Source organism: Lacerta agilis, chromosome 10 (genome assembly GCF_009819535.1).
Source record: "Lacerta agilis isolate rLacAgi1 chromosome 10, rLacAgi1.pri, whole genome shotgun sequence".
NCBI lineage: Eukaryota > Metazoa > Chordata > Lepidosauria > Squamata > Lacertidae > Lacerta > Lacerta agilis.
The window spans coordinates 12,428,383-12,449,129 of record NC_046321.1 but is presented as its reverse complement, the minus strand read 5'-3'; the positions used below and the strand labels follow the sequence as shown (position 1 = coordinate 12,449,129).

Here is a 20,747-nt window from a genome sequence, read left to right as displayed (position 1 = left end):
CCTGGGCTGGAGGAGACTGGATTTTCCAAACCCTTTGATACGCATTACAACCCTCTCGAGCCCAACTCCTTCTGAATTACCATTGTTTCCACTTTTTTATACAAAGAAAACAACAGCAACAACATTCGCTTCTTTTGCACGTAGCCCCTCAAACCTACTTCAGCTTGGCTTTTGGGGGGGGGGGAGAATATATTTCGGGACACTTTTTTTGGTAATTCCCTCCCCTTGCAAGGGCGTTGTTTTGGGGCATCGCTATACTTGCGCGCGCGGGCAAAAATAGCAAATAAAAGTATTTTGTGGGGTGGGGGTGGGGGGAGAAGGGTTTGGGAGTTGCATTTCCTCCCCCACCTGGAGAGAAAGTGGGAAGGGAGAGAAGGAAAAGACCTCTCGCTATGGCTGTGAGCAGCGACTGTGCGAGCAGGGTCCGGAGCCAAGTCAGCTGGAGCTCGGGCGAGGAGAAAAACTCCCAGTCTGCAGCGGCGGCAGAGGGAGCCTTAGGCGCCGGTTGCAACGGCTGCTGTTCCTCTGCTGGGCCGGAGGAAGTGGAGAGCAGCAGCAACGAGAAGAATGACCATCATCCCCATCGGGTAGGAGGCTGGAGGAGTGGCGAAGAAGAGGCTCTTCCCAAGGTCTGGACGTTCTGCAAACTTTCCTGCGCTGTGGGCGCAGGCTCGCTGGCTCTGCTCTTGGCGCTCGGGACCCACTTGGTGCGCAGCGCCGGCGAGAAAGAGGCGGAAGGAGGAGAAGGAGGAGGAGGAGGAGAGGCCACTGAGGGCGACGGGGCGCCCGGCCCAGGTGCGAGCTGTCCCCCGATCCCGGGCTCGGCGCTGTGCTGCCTCCTCCTGGCCGCCTATTTCTGGCTGGGCTGGGCCTTGCTGCGCGCCGGGGTCCGCTTGCGCACGGCGGCGCTGCTCGTGGCCGCCTGCTGCGTTGGGGAAGCGCTCGCACAGCTCGCCTTGGCCCCCGGGGAGGAGCGCCTGCTCTCGCTGGCCGCCACCGGGGTGGTGCTGGGCTGCTTGGCCGGCGGGACATGGCTGGCGCTCCGGCTCCGCCACGGCGTGCTCATGATCTCCTTGACTAGCGCCCTGCGGATCGCCTCGCTCGCCTCCCTGGAGAGCATCCGCGCGCCTTGGAGACCTTACCTGGCTTATCTGCTCGCCTTGCTGGGCATCCTTGGCGCAGGCTACGCGCGCCACGCCTTGCGCCGCCGCCGCGCCGCCGGGAAACAGGAGGAGGCGGAGGAGGAGGAGGAAGGCACCGAAGGGGCGGAAGGAGCGGGCTGTGGCGCTGCTGCTGCTGCCCGGCCGGCCAAGGAAGAGGTGCCGGTTTTTAAGCGCAGGAGGAGATCCAGTTCGATGATCTCCGCCGAGATGGCTGGCTGCGGCAATAAGTCCCACCGCAGGACCTCCTTGCCTTGCATCCCCCGAGAGCAGGTAAGGGGAGATGGACGAGGGGATGGGAGAGGGGCTCTTGGATGGAGAGGGGTGTGTGCAGGCGGGGTGGGGAGCAGGAGTGTGAGAGAGAAGACACTTTTGCTAAAGCCCACTGCTGCTTTTTATTCTTGGCAAAGGGGCGCGCGCAACTTTGCGAAGGAAACTTCTACGCGCTGAAAACTTTCTTTGCACTCGCCATCCCCGTTCTCCCTGGAAAGCAAAAGCCACGGTTCTCGGCATCCCAGAATAGTAATTAGAAAAGGCACTGACGCAGAAGGGACCAGACATTTCGACAACCATTTGGCCCTTCGCGTTCCTTCTCTTGCATTTTTTTGGCTTTTGTTTTGGACAGGACCATATTCTGTTTTGAAGCTGGTGTTAAGGAAACGTGACTCGCTAGCTAGCCGATGAAAGATGTAGCTTCAGCCTGAAGAATGCTGGCCATCTATTTTTTTTTTAAAATGGGGGAAGCAGAAACCCTTAGGACGACAGACTGCTATAGGCAAGCTAGTGACAGAAGAGCAGGGTCTTTGGAGTCAGTGGGGTTTTTGTGTGTGGAATAAGTGCCTTTTGTGTGTGTTTTTGTGTGGGTGACCATGTACATTGCATAATTTAAAATCTCTCTCCGAAGATGATGCGGAGAATAATTGCTCAGCTGGGAACTGGGAAAACAGATGTTCATATGATTTTTTCTTTTTAAAAGAAAAGTGTAGTTGCTGTTCTTCATCTGTACAGTTCTGTGCACATTGGAGTCCTAGAGAGGTTGCAGCGTTTAATGTCCAGTGTTCCTTTAAGGCACATCTTCATTACAGAAAGAACAGATGTTCAGTGCTGTTATGTTTGGGCCATGTTTCGTGCTGAATAGCTTGAACGCATCCTTTTAACTTTGAGGCCCATCATGGCGCGGCTGCCACTTTTGCACACCTAGCTTTTAATCTTGCATTTTGGATTCAGCAGATGAGGCAGCCTTACATTCCGTCCTGTATCACCTCATTTATTTATTTTTTACAGTGGACGCGCAGCTTCTATTTATTTGAGTTTGGCTGCAGAAAAAGAAAACGTTTTGGGAATCGGAAGGTTAAGATGTTTTGGAAACTTTTCCGTAACCTGTGGAAATCTGTGCAGAAACTGAGTTTTCTTTGTGAAACAAGGGGAAATGTTGAAAATAAACACCCTGGAAACATAACATTGCATTTGAGTTAGCCTGAATTGCTTTAAAAAAAAAAATAGACCTGCAGAGTGATACACAACTCGGTGGAGCTGAGGTTTTAACATTTAACTCTGTTTCCGAGCATTTAAAGTTCTCGCCCTTGGATTTTGAAGGCAGCAAGGTCCAGATCCTAAGTGAACTTGTAGCTTGAGCCTCAACATGTTTCCTTGGAAGTAAGCCACACTGAACTTCAAGTGAATGTGTATAGGATCACAGCTGTACTTGCAAGCAAGCTCAGTTCATGAGCCTTTAGCTTAGCATGCCAAGGATCAGTCTTGGTAGTCCTCTTTAATCCATGTATAAGTGGGTTGTTGTTTAGTTCACCCGGATGGCAAGATGGAACAATATTTTTCAGTAGATTCTGCAGAGGTGATGTGTTCTTTCGTTGTGGCACGAACTCTTTCAGTATTGCACCCAAACCTTAATAATGTAGTGTGGAAGCAATTCTCGGTTATTTTTAATGAGACTTACTTCCTAGGAATTGTTTTTGAATCAAGGGGTGGGGTGTTAGGTAGCCTGCGATCCAAAACACACTTACTTGGAAGTAAGATCAGTTAAACCCATGGGATTTTTTCTCTTATTGAAATGTGCTTGGTGTCAGGTACTAGTTAACTCTGTGCGAATAAAGTTTAGTATTGTCAACCAAAGGGATATTTTTGTGTCCTTGGAAGCAAGAGTGGTATTTTCCAGGCAATGACATCAAACCATTTGGTGTGGATCGCAGGGTTCTCCCCCCCCTCTTGGACTGGGTAGATTTACATGGTTTTGTGGTTGTTCGGGACATTTTCTCAGCTATACATCTTTGAGGTTTAATTTGCCACAATTGCAATTTGTAAAAAATAAATAAATTCTGGAATAAAATTTATATTGAGCACACTTTCAAAGTGAAAACAACATGAAGAAAAACTTGGGAAACCGACCTGGATTCCTGTGCTTTGCCATGTTATGTGAAGCATGTTAAAGCGTGAAACCCCACATTATTTTATTTTTTAAAAAAAATGTCAAAAGAGACTATTATTGAATGGCAGGTGATTCAAGCTTTATTTTGTTTTGAAATTTTAATGTGCTACTGCCAGGACCTTCCCACTACTTTCTGTAGCACTTTAGATAACGGTGACTTTCGAGAAAACATGTTTGTATTTAATCACTTCAATGTGGTCTGTTAAACTCTATTCCGGCTGCTGTCATTTGCTTACAACAGCTTCTGAGATAGCCTTATTTCATGATGTATGGAGTTAAGGATACAAGAGGCATGAAATGAGAGGTGTCAAACATCAGTGCTGTTGAGTGGCTTGTAGTTTATGAGTTTGCAGGACATTTTGAGGGTCCCTGATCGATACAGAGAACTCGAATCGCCGCACTTACATCTTCAGGAATTCTAGGGCGACTTGTTCCTTTCGGCTTGTTGACCGCAAAACAAATTTGTCATTTGCAAAGGGAAGAAATGGATAATTGTGGGTTATGAACAGACCTCTGCTAAATGCTACATTCATAGTGTAGTACAGTATTTAAATTAGGTATATGAAGTACTTTAAACTCATTGATTTAGATTTGAAAATTGTACCTCCCCCCCCCTCGCACCACAAACACACACACAAGGTTTTGTAAATGTTGGTTTTAAAAGTATGAAAATCTTGCATTGAGAATCAGCACCATCGGTGTTAGCCCTGTATAGAGGATGAGGGTACAATGGCAGAATGTGTGCTTCGCTGTATTTTTGTAAAAGAACATTTATTATTTGAAAGTGAATGTTCATAGTAGGTAGAGAAAGATGCAGACTTACAAGATGACACCCGCACAAAAACAAACAAACAAAAAAACCCACCTTGTGATATGGTAACTCTTTCAGGCCTGAGTAGCCTGTGCCAGGAGAGGCTGGGAAAACCATGAAGGCTTTTGAACTATGTTAAACAACTGGATTTTACTGCATAGTACATACAAAAGTTCAGGGTCTGAATCTGAATAGTCAGAAAAACAATATGCACAAGTGATTGAAATAACAGTGTTACTGCAGTGCAGGGTGGCCACATTTTCTCCTAATTTGAATTCCATTGCCCTCTTGAAATGAGGACTACATACCCTAAAAAGAAAACCTACATTGTCATGCTAATTAAGTATAGATTATAGTGTAATGTTGATAAATGATTGTTTTGAATGGGCCGAAAAGTTGACTTTTAAGTGTACCTTTCCTAACTTGGGGAGGGTCGGGAGATCTGAAATCTGAAAAGATTGCGACTCCTTCCTTACGATAAACAGTGATGCTGGGATTATTTTCTGTATGCCACGGTACATGCATTTTGAGGAGCAGAGGCTGTAGTCGCAAAACGAGGCACAAGGGATGGTTGCATTGTTCTGCATCTAATTTTGTTCATCCGCAGCAAGTTTTTGTGAAAGGTTTCAACCAAAAAGTAGGAAGAGCAAAGATGTCATGAATTATTGCCATTGGCTACTAATGGGCTTTGGATTGGCTATCCACGCAAGTAGATTCGGCAGAGGTAATTCTGCTTTTGATATTTCACAGCTGGAGCTGGAAGTGTTTTTGTCTCCCTGCCTCTCCGATATATGTACTCTTAGCATCAAGGTCCGTGGTGCATTACAGGAAGAAACAAGGAAGGGTCCCTGCCTGAAGGAAATTGCAATTGAAACTAAGCCTATAGTAGTTGTGACTCCTCAAGTCGAATGCAGCCCCCTTTGTGAGTTTGCTGAGGTTGATGGTTGTGCTACCTGCCTGGGATCACAAGAGAAGGACATTGCCAGACATGGCTGGTGGGCTGCTGTCGCCGTGGCTTGTCACAAACTGTCCAGGTCTCATCTGAAGCTTGACAACAGGGGAAAAGAAGAGAGCGAGGATTGGAATGGTAGAACCAAAACTAAGAAGGAGGAATGTAAGCAAATGCAGTGTTTGGGCTTAGTTGTGGATGGGGATGTGACTTGTGGAAGGATCATAGAATCATAGATGCATAGAATTGTAGAGTTTGAAGGGTTCTTGAAAGTTCACTCCTCCCTCCCCCCCCCCCCCGCCGCAACACAGGAATCTCAACTAAAGCCTCGGTGACAGATGGCTATCCAACCTCCGCTTAAAAACCTCCATGGAAGGAGAGTCCACCACCTTCCGAGGGAGTCCGTTCCACTGTTGAACAGCTCTTACTGTCAGAAAGTTATTCCTGATGTTTAGTTGGAATCTCATTTCTTGTATCTTGAAGCCGTTGGTTCAAGCCGTAGCCTCCGGGGCAGGAAAAAACAAGCTTGCTCCACCCTTCCCTTTAGATATTTGAAGATGGGTATCCTATCTCTTCTCAGTCTCCTCTTTTCCAGGCTAAACATTCCCAACTCTCTCAACCGTTCCTCATAAGGCTTGGTCTCTAGACCTTTGATCATCTTGGTTGCCCTCCTCTGCAAATGTTCCAGCTTGTCAATATCCTTCTTAAATTGTGGTGCCCAGAACTGGACACAGTACTACAGGTGTGGTCTGACTAAGGCAGGATAGAGCAGTACTATTACTTCCCTTAACCTGGACACTGCACTTCTGTTGATGCAGGCTAGAATTGCATTATCCTTTTTTTTTTTGTTCAGTGGTAGAACAACCGCTTTGCACACAGGTGATTTCAATCTCCTGCATCTCCAGTTAGAGAGCTACTGGCAGTCAGTACAGACAATATCGAGTGGTCTGGCTCGGTGTAACACAACTTCCTGCATTCCTAGCATTTGATCTTAGGTTTGATTTCCCATGGCTGGGCTTGAAAGCTGCACTGTGCAAATGATTATTATTGGTACTATGCCACCCATACATGATATCTTAACAGAAGTACCATGGCAGGCTGTTGCTCCCAAGAAGCTGGCAAGTTCAAATAGGTGGCAGGGAAACTAGAAGACAGGTTTAGCGATGGAAAAATGTGGGCAGATATCGTTGCATGTTAGGAGATCCCCATGAGTTGCTTTCTGCCAGGTCAGTCTTGTTTTGTCCATCAAGCCCAGTATTGTTGTACTCTGACTAACAGCAGCTCTCTAGGGCAAATTTGTGGGTTGGACTCCATCAACCTCTGTTGTTGTTCAGTCGTTCAGTCGTGTCCGACTCTTCGTGACCCCATGGACCAGAGCACGCCAGGCACGCCTATCCTTCACTGCCTCTCGCAGTTTGGCCAAACTCATGTTAGTAGCTTCGAGAACACTGTCCAACCATCTCCTCCTCTGTCGTCCCCTTCTCCTTGTGCCCTCCATCTTTCCAAACATCAGGGTCTTTTCTAGGGAGTCTTCTCTTCTCATGAGGTGGCCAAAGTACTGGAGCCTCAACTTCAGGATCTGTCCTTCTAGTGAGCACTCAGGGCTGATTTCTTTGAGAATGGATAGGTTTGATCTTCTTGCAATCCATGGGACTCTCAAGAGTCTCCTCCAGCACCATAATTGGAGCTGGATATAATGGGAGTTGTAGTTCAGCAGCATCGGAACTACAACTGCCACTCCAACTCTAGGGTCTCCAGCAAAGGGATTTCCCATTGCCAGTTAAAAGGACCAGGCAGAAAGCAATGCCAGGAATTGAACCTGGGACATTATGAATAAAAAATATGAAATCTTATCACGGAGCTTTTGCCATCTGTTAAATGTGAAAGGCTTCCTTTTGTGCCCACTACCACACACCAAGGAAAGCTGAAATTTAGGCCCCAGGCTTCCAGGTAAACACCTGATCAGAGATTTGAAAGGGATTTTCTGGCAGTACAGTGTGCAAACGAATGACCTTCGTTTCTTCGTTTCTTTTTGCATTTATGCTCTCAGTGTACACAGCGCTTTGCAAAAGTATGAGATGAGAGGTCCCTGTCCCGAAGTGTCTCGCAGTCTTAAAAATTTGACACAGGCAAAGGAGAGGGAAATGGGAGACTGGGTAAACAGGGAGAATTACACTTGGGGAGCAATCCTATGCACAGCACCCGATCCAAAGCCCATTCAATAGCAGGACTGCTGCTGCTTTGCCTAAGCCTGGCGGAAGGAAAACAAGCCTTTAAAATATTGTTGCCAGCAGAGAATCCAGCTTAAGTTCTGCCCTTGGAATGCCCCTTTTGCAGTGCTTAAACCAGCCTCGGCTCAGCCATCTTCAATGGGCCGGGCCCCAGCTGAGCTGGGATGAGCAACGTTTGCAGGTGTATCTTCAGGTACAGTATACTGTATGTTCAGCTGAGCTGGGGTTGAGGACTTTATGCCAGCTGAATGAGAGATCTACTTCATCCTAGGCTGTTCATCTTGGCAGATCTTGGCAACTGATTGCCCCCTAGCAGTGGGATTTGGGGAGATTAAGGGGTCATAAAAAAAAGGATTCTCTGAGGAGTGTCTATTTTACCTCCTTATCCTTTTCTTCCTTTATCCCTCTCATCTGCCTTTTTCATTGTTTGTTGTACTAAGGTGTGTGTGTGTGTGTGTGTGTGTGTGTGTGTGTGTGTGTGTATTCCTGCCAACATAGCAGTTCAAAAGCACATCAAAGTGCAAGTAGATAAATAGGTACCACTCCGGCAGGAAGGTAAACGGCATTTCTGTGCACTGCTCTGGTTCGCGAGAAGCAGCTTAGTCATGCTGGGCACATGACCCGGAAGCTGTACGCCGGCTCCCTTGGCCAGTAAAGAGAGATGAACGCCGCAACCCCATAAGTCGTCCGCAACTGGACCTAATGGTCAGGGGTACGTTTACCTTTACACACACACACACACACACACACACACACAATATAATATAATATGGTACATAGGATTGCAGTGATACAGTAGCTTATATTACAGACATTTGGTGTATCCCAGGACAAATACTGTAGCAGTGTATGGAATAGGTCAAAATTAAAAGCTTCATTGTAGCTTTTAACAACTTAAATTGATGGTGGGGTGTTTTTGTGTGTGTGCCTGTATTTTGGCAATATTTGCCACTGTTTTTATTTAGTATGCTTATATACTGCTCCCCCCCACACACAAGTGACCTCAAAACAATTTACATGAAAAAAAATATATATCATCATTACAACTCACAGAAGCTTAAGGTAACAATTGTTGAACATTGTATATATGTGTGTGTGTGTGTGTGTGTTTGTATGTATATAACATAACAAATATAGTTTTAAATAAATAAGTAACCACAGGAGTCCTCTCAAATTAGAAGATTTCCCTTGTTTTATATAATTTAGTAAAAGCTTAATTATAATTTTTATTTCTTGAGGCTCTTTTTTAAAAATCTTTTTTTATTTATTTATAAAAAAATACCAATTTACCCCATTCTTGGAAAAGGCAGACCTGGATTCCAAATGCATTTTTCTGATTTTGCTCACTTTATTGATTAAAATGCCATTAAAAAATAAATAAATAAATTTTAAGCCTTTACAATTTGAGAGGTGCTGGTGGGTGGGGGAGTTTGGCAATTAATAAAACTGTTAAAAGTGTGAAATGAAGCCTTAAGAAAAGAAAAGAAAAGAAAGGAGAGCCTTACTGGAGGTAAAGAAGTCAACACACAGTAGAGGCTTTCAGCTGTTTTTAAACGGTGTTTAAATACACACACACACGTACGTAAAGATGCTGTGCTGAAAGAAACGCAGTGTGTGCTGGGGGTTGCCGTGTCAATTGGATAAACATCTGGAACAGTGACCCACTGATGAAGTCTGTGTTTTGATTTTGTTTGTGAGTGTGTGGTGGGCGTGAACGACCCACAATGTTTAGGGTGTTAATTGTGCCACTTACATGAATTTGTCTGCTGTACAAATTTTTCCTTTCTGGGAAGTTCTTCCTTAAATTTCGAGTGCTGCTGAAATGAGCCGTCCTGCCTCCCTACCGGTAATCAAAATTATAAGTTTGGAAACGGACATCAATCGTCTCTTTTTAAAAAAAGAATTCCCCCCCCCCCGAATCCCCGCATAAAATATATGGCTTGTTTCTGAGAAATGGGGTTGCATCCTTTCAGTCTTTATATCTGATGTTAACCAGTTTGACATGCTGGCTAATTAGGGATGGGCAGATCTGTCAGTTTGGGTTTCTCTATGTTTCTCAGTTTCCTAATTTCAGGTCCACTTTACCTTTCCACACCGGTTTGCAATGTTTAAAAGAACGGGTCAGCATAAAAACTCACCAGCATTACAGTACCAATTTATCCTACCATTTCAGCTAATGGTACAGATATTTACATCTTCACATATATAAAGTCATTTTTTTATATGCTATTTTCACAAACATGTGTCTATATTAGGTGGCCTTTCTCTCTGTGTGTATATCTATATATATAAAATCCTTCAAGCTGCATGTTTGTTTGTTTTCGCCTTTCTCCGTAACCACTTGACAAATTGGTGTCGGATTTGGACACAACATGCCTTGGCCGTATGGGAAGGATCTTAGGTACCTAGATTGTAAAAATATCACACCTTTCCCAGGTAAATCCATGAATTGGTGCAAAAAACAGCGCCCTCCAGTGGACGTCAAATAGCACAGTACACAACACCCGTTGCCAATCCCTCCTCCCCTCCCACATCACTGCCACCATCCAATCAACAGGGACGCCGCCCGCAAAAGGCAGCCCCCACGCAAAGATGGAGTTCGGCCATGGTGGCTTTTAGATACCTCCTGCAGCAGCTATAGATAGAAGCCGCGCCATAGCCACGCTGCCCGGAAACATCCCGTCCGCCTTTTGGGAGGGCGGACGGATCGGTAGGAAAACTACGCCACCCGCTAACACCAACATAGCCTGCTGATAGAAGTGGCAGGCACACAGCGAAGCAACGGCACAGTCAGGCCGGCTGCAAACGTCCCGTCCGCCATTTCCGGGTTCCGACGGCCTAACCTGATACTGTACTAACAAATATACTGCCCTCCAATGCACATCAACAACATCAAACGAAGACATACAAACAATTAAAAAAAAAGGAATCAGAAAATACAACAATACTAATAATGAGTTATATACACATAAACAATGAGCAACTTCAACTTAAACACAAAGACCTATGGTAAGACATCAATTTCTCTTTTATACTGCATCTTCCTTTCCCATTACACTAAAGCAGCCACAGCAACGCATGGCCGGGTCAGCTAGAATATATATATATATATATATCTGGTTTTGGAACAGTAAGGACCGAGGTCTTAGCCCTTTAATCGGAAGCAAGTGTGTTAGGATTTGCAGAGCAAAGAGGTGGAATGTTTGCAACCTCACCTGCTGGACCCTAATATTTTGCCTTTCATGGTGAAATTGCTATAGAGTTCCTTCGATGAATTAGAACGAAAAAGCAAGCAACATTAGCTGTGGTTGCTTTAGATCAGTGTAGATAAGTTTCTGGGAATTTGCATAATGTAGATGGGCCCTTCATTTGCTTGCTTGTGTTCTTCATTTGCTTGTTGTGTTTTTGCAGTAGGGGCTGGTCCTTTGATCCTAATTTTGACGAGAAAGGCATTTTTCTTATAGTCGACGATATTCTAATGAAGGGGAGGGCTTCCATTTGTTAAGTCTGCAACCGTGTTCTCGCACTTAGAAAGGCTGGCCCACTTCTTTGGCATTCTAAAGCAACAACAACACACCACCCTGTTTTGAGGTTTTATGGTATGTAAATATATATGATTAGTAGACTAATGAATTGGCTGGAAGCCTGAATAGTTGGCTGACTGCCTTCTTGTAGTTTAAGATGTGTCCCCCCCCCCCCCGGTGAAATAACTGGTATTATTCTTTTGCAGGGCTTCTTTTACGCAATCAGTTACTCTGAGCTGATAACCCTTTAAGGCTGTTTTTAGTCTTAGCTGAACTGACTTTGAAAGCAAGGAAGAGAATATCTAGGGAGAACTGGATAAGTGATTGGGTAAACCGTAGTGGTACAGTATCGCCGCACTTCACTCGGTTTTGCAAATACGGGTTGAATCCAGAAGATGTGGCACGAGAGCAATTTCAGTGAGAACACATGGTGATATGGGAGTGAATTCAGAGGCTGAAACAATATGCGTTTCGCATCCTGTGAAAAAGCCACTTCCGCCTATCGGCAGGAGGTGGCGTTGCGGGCATCACGACCCGAGCAAGCGTACAGGGGCTGAGGTTCAGCCCCTGTGCAGTTGGTAGATTCCCCATGCCTTTCCCCGATGGCTGACCAATCCGGTCAGCTAAGGGGAGGGGCTAACAGTCCCTTTAAACAGAGGTGGCGGGAATACTTCCCCCTCTCTTCTTCCTGCTCCCAGCTGCATCGGTTCTCCCGCCCACCCACCCTTTAGGTTAGGTTTTGACCTTGCTATGGACTCCGGTTGGTCGCCTCACTTGGCTGGGGGGCCTGGTAGGACTTTTTCCCATTGAGGGTTTTTTCACCTACCTCGTAGCAATTCGTCACAACTTTGGTTTTGGCGGTTAGGCATTGGATAACATCAATGGAGGTTCAAAGGGGAGGTAGCGCCATCACCTGCCCCTCATGGGAAGGGTATTCCTGTAAAAGGTTTCCGGGGGCGTGGTCCCGTCCGAAGCCTAGGGAGGTTAGGGCCAAAACCACGCCCCAACGGTGATCACGGGGGCAGTTCCCCTTGATACGCTTCAGGGGTTCTGCCCTTGGTGGTTAACCCTTCACGGACGCCCAACACCCGGGTTGGGGGTCAGATATAGTGGTTAGGATCCAATGCCTAAGCCAATACCGCTCAACATCCGTAACCAATAAAGTTGTGGCCTTTACGCCCATTTAATTCGATTCCATGTGTCTTGTGTCTTTATTCACCTGGGAGGGAGGGATATAGCCACGCAACAGGATCCCTCCCATCCTCGTTTAATGTCAAGCCAGTAGCTCTGAATAAATTGCTTTCCATGTTGATATATAAAAGGTCATCTACATCAGGGATAACCAAAGCTTAGTGGCATCTAGATGCTGTTTGACTACAGTTCCCATCATCCTTTACACAATTGGCCTTGTTGGTGGGGGCTGATGGGAGTTGGAGTCCAACAACTTCTAGAGAGAAGTACGTTGACTATCTCTGCTCTACACAGTACCAAAATTAAAATTGGGGATGAGGGCCCTGTGGTCTCCAGCCCCCATAAGCCCCAGTGGTCAGGGATGATGGAAGTTGTATTGCAACACCATTTGCAAAGCCTCAGGTTTTCCCATTCTCTGGTCTTCATATTACTGCCCACCGTTATTCTCCCCTGCCTGTTTCCCACATTAATATGTGTCAACATGAGGGCTCGTAGGCATATGTGGCAAACCATAGTCTTTCTTAGTGCGCAGCTGCTTTCACTGCTACAGCGTGATGTCTTGCTAAGGTACCATTCGCCAACCTGGTGCCCCTCCCCCTGTATTTTGGACTCCAACTCCCATCAGCCTCAGCCATCGTGGGCAGTGCCCGGGGGTTGATGGGAGTTGTGGTCCAGCAACATCTGGAGGTCCGTGGCTTCGCATGCTCAGAGGGAAAGGCCGGCCGGAATTTTTGCAGGAGGAAAATGTCACACGCCACCTGGTTCGCTCTACATATTTCAACCAGCATAATTCTTTTTTTTTTTTCCAGGGCAAATGCAAAGCCTGTGAAAATGCAAACCTTTTGACTGAGTCGGAAATAGTTTTGAGATGGGTCCTCTTAAAGCCCCCCTGCCATTTCTGCGACATAATGTTCCAAACTAAAATACCTTGTTTACATAAAGCCCCGTTCTGTCCATGACCATGTTTGGGGTGTCTCTCTCTCTCTCTTTCTTTCTCTGTGGTGTGCGTGTATGAAAATAAATAACAAAATTATTTTTCAGATTATTCTCCAAAGGTATTTTCTCCACCCCCCACTGGCAGTAAGTTGAGGAGTATTCCCACCCCCCGCCGACAAACTGTTTTAATTTCCGAGGGAAAGCTTCAGTCACAGCTAACAAAGGAGAGCCAGTAGGGTTCTCTTAGCATTTGCACCCGCCCTGCCGCTTTCCGAAAGGCGTTCGAAATAAATTTCTTGAAAAGGTTTTTGCAGAGATCTGCTGGGGCCGTATTGATTTTTGTTCACTCAAAACTGCAGTGGAAAAGGTCAAACTTCCCCCATGCACGTCTGAACATTACCTTCTCCCTCCCCTGCTGCCTCAGCGAGGAAGTACTAATTAAATATAAACTGATTAGAATATAATTGTCCTTTAGAACCCGGTTGATTGTGGCGCTTCATCATTAGTATATTTAGTATGTGGTTAGGGTGACCAAATGCAAAAGGAGAAGGGCAAGTGAGACCTGCAACAAAATTTTGCGGTGTGGAGTGAGTGTCCCTGTTCCCCATTGCTTTTTATGGAAAAGGAAATATGTACTCCTGCAATTCCTGGGTTCCCCTGAGCTGGTTGATACTGCCCTAAGGAACCACACTTTGAGAAAGAGATTGCAACTGGTATTAGCGAAGGTAGAGAATCCTGTTGTGTCTCTCTCTGTGTGTGAGAGATCACTGTGTATGAGAGAGCTAGTGTGGTGTAGTGGTTAAGAGCAGTAGACTCGTAATCTGGTGAACCGGGTTCGCTTCCCCGCTCTCCACATGCAGCTGCTGGCTGACCTTGGGTTAGTCACACTTCTTTGAAGTCTCTCAGACCCACTCACCTCACAGAGTATTTGTTGTGGGGGAGGAAGGGAAAGGAGAATGTTAGCCGCTTTGAGACTCCTTTGGGTAGTGATAAAGCGGGATATAAAATCCAAACCCCTTCTTCTTCTTCTTCCTCTTCTTCTTCTTCTTCTTCTTCTTCTTCTTCTTCTTCTTCTTCTTCTTCTTCTTTCTCTTAAGGTGACCTACCACAGACTGCAAGCTGGCATTGGGCAGGGTCAGAGACAAATGAGGGTGGGGCTGCCCCATCTCATTTCCCCCTCCTCTTTCTAACACCCCTGCTTTATTCACCCTTCCCAAATGACCACCACACTGGCCATGTCACTTGTGATTTTTCCTCTTTATCCAGGCCCTTGGGTTGCAGTTCATTATAATTTTGCTGACTGTGCTATGTCGCACTGTGGTTTGTTGTGTTTTTATATTTAGATGTGATATATTGTAGTCCGGTGGGAAGGTAAACGGCGTTTCTGTGCGCTGCTCTGGTTTGCCAGAAGCACCTTAGTCTTGCTGGCCACATGACCTGGAAGCTGTACGCCGGCTCCCTCGGCCAGTAATGCGAGATGAGCGCCGCAACCCCAGAGTCGTTCGCGACTGGACTTGACAGTCAGGGGTCCCTTGACCTTGACCTTTATATTGTAGTTTTATTGGGTATTTAAAACTGTTATTATTGTGATTGTGATATTTTTAATCGCCAGCTTGCCCTATGCTTTAATTGGTACATGTAAGAATCAAGACAGAAATAAATTTTAAAATAATTTCAGCCATGCTTCAGCTGAAAAATGCTTCTTGAGCAGCTTACAAATATCAGTTTGACATATAAATAACATATAAGGAAAGGGGGGAAAGGTTGGGGAGGCAGGAAGAAAAACCAAGGTCAGGGACTAGTTCTTAGTTACAAGGTTTTGTAACGATCAGCTGGAAGGGAACAATGTGCAGAGGAGGAGCCAAAGGTTGTCGGTGTCTCAGCAGAGCGCTGCAGTTCCTTCTCTTCTTCTGTAGCCTGATGGAGTGGCTGATGTAGATTAGGGTTGAAGAAGGAGCCTGATGGAACTGGCCTTTAAGCAGAGACCCCATCCTTAGTGAACCTCTTAGGAAACAGCTGTCCCCCTGTTTTCCCCTTTCTCTTTATATAGCTTCCTCCAAACCCCATGAAATTAGGATGAAGGCAGTATGCCCATGGGATGCAGGTTCTCTGCCTCTGGCGTATAGGATCCTGTACCTAAAACTTTGCACAATAGAATGTTTTTTTTGGCAGGTAGCAACCATTAGCCAGGAAAAACTGCCTTTGATTTAAATAATAATAATTTTAGGGTGTATTTATTTTAACATTTGGTAGGCTGCAAAATCAGTATTGCCATGTACTGCACAGCAAGAGTACAGTCCATTCTACCCCTTCAGGACCTGAACTAGTGCATTCTGCTTTGTGTGTGCTACAGATGGGCAAATCTCTCCATTTTGGTTCCCTTCCTTCCTTCCTGTTTCTTCCTGAAGGCAGCACTGTGATGCAATTGGAGCCCTGGATCCCTCCCTTATTTTCCTCTACAGATGTCAACTTCCTCTTACAAAACGGTATTATTTGAGGGTTGCTGAAAATTACAGTATCGAGAACAAGGATTGCGCGACACACTTTTAAATTACAGATCTGTGGTGTCTTTATGTTGAAGAATGTGTGTTTAGGGGAATGGGAAGCACGCTTCAAAATGTTAAGTTTGCCAGACTTCTGTAGCATGCTGTGATGGCTGCCTGTGGGATCTGCTTGTGTATGATTCAGGCTTACTAGCCCTTTGCATATGGAGAGAGACTGAGGGTAAGAGTCGATTTCTCTGGAAGATTTTGAAGGATCCAGGCACTGACCAGACCCAGACCCGCTTAGCGTTAGTGACATCGTAGCGGATGAGTGCCTTTCGTCGATCCCCTGGGACATAAAGAATTCCCCATCTGGATATGATCTTCTTTGGAGAGCTTTGGATTGCAAATACCCACTTGGCTGGTCTTCTCTGATGAGTAAGAACCTTGGGTTCTCAGCAAATAATCTGGTTAATTAAGATTATTTCCTTTAACACACACACACACACCCCCCATTTCTTGGGCCAAGGATGTGCATTTAATCACATTACATAAGTACGTGTGACACAGTAAAAATGCATGGGCTTATTTTCAGGGTCATTGCTGCATATTATGAATGTAAAGCTATGCAATGTTCAGGATCACCCCTGGCCGCATCCCAGTCCTGAGCTGATCTTAAGGGCAGGCTTTATATTTCGTTAGATTTAAGCCCTGGTGAGTTTGATAGGATGTACTCTCCAGCAGCCGCGCCTAGGATTGCAGCCTTAGAAAAAGGAGCACGTTGCCATCAGAGCATTGCAAATGTAGTTATTTCAGTTTTATTCCAAATTAATGATGTCATTTAGTTGTAATGGTGAAGCTCTGGGGTGCGCTGTTTGTATTCGGCGTCTGATTTTGAGTTCTTTTTTTTGGGACTGACTTAAAACACAGGTAATTAAACCTCTTAAATACAGCCCTTATTACTGGTTCGCCAAAAGCTTCGGGTGAATAAACCATTTCTTTTATTAATGAGCTCACGTGCCACATTCCTCACATTTCCTCCTGTCTTCCAAGGGGGCGTTTAGTTACTGAAATGAATGGGATTTATTTTTCCTAAATGAAATTCTCAATTTGCTGCTGCTGCTGCTGTGTAAATTTCCAGATGTGCGACGCAGCCTCATGCACACCAGTGGAAAATGAGCAGCTCACAGGTCTAGGCCCATAATGAGTAATGTTTATCTGGTGTGACCGTTTTTTAACTGTAATATGTTGCTTCCCTGAACCTACTGATTGAATTAAGAGTAGTTGTGCTGCAGTTCATGTATTTGTTTAGATGCTTAGCCCATCCTATTCTGACTCTGTAGAATTAGCAGAAACACAATAAAAACCAAGTTACAGGTGGGTAGCCGTGTTGGTCTGCCATAGTAGAAACAAAATAGAAAATTCCTTCCAGTAGCACCTTAGAGACCAACTGAGTTTGTTCTTGGTATGAGCTTTCGTGTGCATGCACACTTCTTCAGATGCACACGAAAGCTCATACCAAGAACAAACTCAGTTGGTCTCTAAGGTGCTACTGGAAAGAATTTTCTATTTTGTTTCGAATAAAAACCAAGTCTATTGCCAGATTTAATGGCATCCCAGTTGAATACGTCTGTTTTAAACCTGCATGAATTTGCCTATGAATCAAATTGGATCAGGCTGCGACAGGCTAGTCAGAACCCACCAGCTGAAGACCAGTTTAGATTGGTTTAGATGATTCAGCGGTGCCATTTTAGGACGGGGTGCCTTCCTGTGTGAGAATCAAAGAGGAATCCTAAGATGGCATTGGCAGCTGCGGGGCCTGGCATGACTTTTGTTAAAATAATAATTAATAGCTTTAAAAACAACACCACTGCTGTCTGATTACTCAGGGGACCTATTTTAATCAGTAAAAAAAATTAAAAATACCTGAATGTATAAACATGGCAGCCTAATAAAAAACCTATTAAAATTAAAATATGCTACCTTCCGTTGGCAGACATTTTCCTCAGAGAGGCTCATTTATTTAATTTTATTTTTGCCTTTTATATTCTGCAAAGTGGGGAGAAACTAAAAGGGAATTTCATTCCCTGACACCGCTGTGTTTATTCATTTTGCTTTCTTTTTTCATTTATATCCCAGCATTCCTCCAAGGAGTTCAAGATGGCGCCCGTGGTTCCCCCTTGCCTCATTTTGTCCTCGCAGAAACCCTGCGAGGTAGTTTAGGCTGACAGGTAATGACTGACTCGAGGGCGCCCAGTAAGCTGTGCGGCCAGGTGGAGATTTGAACTGGGGGATATCCCCCAATCGTAGTCCCAACCCTCAAACCCAGGGTTGGCGAATTGGATCCGAACAGTGGACCAGATCTTGATGGGCCGCTTTGACTGGTGGAATGGGCATGGCATCAGGCAAAGTGTTTCCTTTTGCCAGACTGGCTCGAATTCAAGCTGATCTGCAAAGGACGGAGGGAAAGTTTCTGTGCTTGCCTCAGCCACATTGGGGAGTTGGTCCCTGTGGGCTTGGGTTTGACACTGAATCTAACTGCCGAATGCAAATTCTGCTTTGCGGCAGGGATGGGCTCTGTTTGGGAGTTAACTTCTCCCCTGTGAAGAGGGATGGGTTGTTGTTGTTTTTCCAATCATATTTTATTATACTTTAATTTTTTATCATATATAACCAATAAACAATTGCATTTCTCCGCTCTTATTTAAAGAAAAACAAATGGTTTTAAGAATTCCGTCGGCGTCACCTATAACCTAAACACACACACACTGCATCATGAACAATGCACTTCTGTTTGACTAACTGCTATTCCCTTTAAAATTCATCTGAATGGAAGCCACAGGGGGGGTTAATTCCCTCCCTGTTTGTTTTCCAAGGGGAAAGTGGCAGTTTATTGGTGTGAATGACATTTGTAATTGAGGAATTAATTTTTAGGGTGCACTTGGGTCCCATTTACTTAACAACTGTAAGTCTCTGAATCCGATTTCCCCCGTTACACAAAATCAAACTGTGTATTAGGTGGCGAGGGAGATGGAAGGGAGATGAAGCCAAATTCTAGATGTGTTTGAAACGATGAAAATTGGCATTGTTTTGTTGGAACCTGGTTTCCTTAGGCGGTCGCCGAGTGTTTGTGGTGCTGCTGGCAGGATTGGGCCCACCTATAGGGCTGTGCTTTTGGGAGGCAGCTGCAACCCGTTCGCCATTTTAAATTCCCTACAATGCCCCAGGGTAAGGCAGTACTGTGGGGAAATAAAAATTAATGTGGGGTTCTCAGCTGCACAGTGCGGATTGCAACACTGTTGTTGCCCACCCATGCTACTAAGCATACTGGGAGTGGTGGACGACAGCAGATCCGCCCACCCCCGAACTTGTTGGTTTCCTTATTGCATTTCTATCCCACCTCTTCCCCCCAAACTCAAGGTGACATACATGCTTTGTGCAGGGGCGTAGCAAGGTAAATTGGTACCCAGGGGCAAAAAATTTTTTTGGCACCCCCCCCCCCGAGGCATGGGAAGGTCAGGTGGTACCCGGTGCGGAAAATTTATTGTCAACCCCCCCATTGACCCCCCCCCCGCAAAAATGGTTTTACGTTATTTCATATTTTCTTACAAAAAATAATAACAAGTAATAATAATAATAAAACTTTTATTTATATCCCACCCTCCCCGGCCAAAGTCGGGCTCAGGGTGGCTAACATCAGATACATAACATTGGTATAAAATCAAACAATAATTAAATTACCTCCTAAAACCATCTCAAAATCAAATTAAAGTTTAATTAGATGGCTTTCCACAGGGTTAGGGTTGGGAACATTAAGTGTTCTCTGAACTGAAATTTCAGCCTTCATGACATAGGAAAACAGCCAAGCGAACAGCTATTTTGGTGGAGGAGGGTCAAGATATTAACCGATATGCATGAAATTTCATATATAGCTATATAATCCCTAGTATAGTAAGATAAGACCTTCGGAGCAGGCATTAAAAATAATTATTTAAAAAAAATTCAACCCCTCCCCCCAAAGTTGTTCCTTGATAATTTGTCACCCCCTCCATTATGGAACCCGGGGCGGACCGCCCCGGCCCCCTTGCTATGTCCCTGGCTTTGTGTCTTTCCCATTGTTATGATCACAGCAACCCTGTGAGGTAGGTTTGGCTTAGAGACTGTGATTGGCCCAAGGTCTCCCAGTGAACTTCATGGCTCAGTGTGGTTTTAAACCCTCATTCTTCCAGGCCCTAGTCCAGCACTCTAACCACTACACCAGGCACCCCCAAACTTCGGCCCTCCCGATGTTTTGGACTACAATTCCCATCATCCCTGACCATCATCCCTGCTAGCTAGGGATCATGGGAGTTGTAGGCCAAAACATATGGAGGGCCGTAGTTTGGGGGTGCCTGCACTATACTGACTCTCTTGTCTGTTTCCAGCCTTGTCTGGTACCCAAAGCTATCCTAATGGGATAACAGTGATGTGTTGAGTAGAGTCTTATTCTGGACCTGATGTCACACACCTTTGTTTTTTAATGAACCATTTGGATCAAGGACTGGCGGATATTATTTACCAGATTTGTAGATGACACAAAATAGGGGAAGAGGGTGCAAGCACTTTGGAAGATAGGACGGAAAGTTAAAATGGGCTAGCTAGAATGAGCTTGTCTTTTTGATAAAGCTTCTCGGGGCAGATTGGAACTGTTCCTCGGTATTACCAGTTTGTTAAGAAATAAAATTCCCAGACTCCCCTTCTCTCTCCCCCTAAATATTTGTCATACCAACCTTGATTAATGGATCGTGTCTAGGTGGTGGCTAAGAAGCTGTCGGGTATGTGTTCAGCTATCAATAAATCAACTCTGGGAGATAATCTGAGCCCCAGGGGCATTTTGTGGCTTTGATTCTGCCCAGGAGTGGGTTGAGCCTTCCTGATATCTTTCAATTGGGTGAGTTTTTGCTGCTCTTTGGAAAACACTACAGTGCTGTTGCTGCTGCCAGAATTAAGAACAAAAAGCAAATTCCACCAAGTGTTGGC

General features: G+C 45.2%; 1 protein-coding gene across 1 annotated transcript in view; it reads left to right on the top strand.

Moving 5' to 3' along the window:
- Positions 1-310: 310 nt before the first annotated feature.
- PDE3A (phosphodiesterase 3A) overlaps positions 311-20,747 on the top strand; it is a 260,491-nt gene continuing 240,054 nt past the window's right edge. The window contains exon 1 of the mRNA XM_033161457.1: positions 311-1,433. Within this exon, the coding sequence (XP_033017348.1) occupies positions 393-1,433 (1,041 nt within the window). The 5' untranslated portion in view covers positions 311-392. The remainder of the gene's footprint in view (positions 1,434-20,747) is intronic.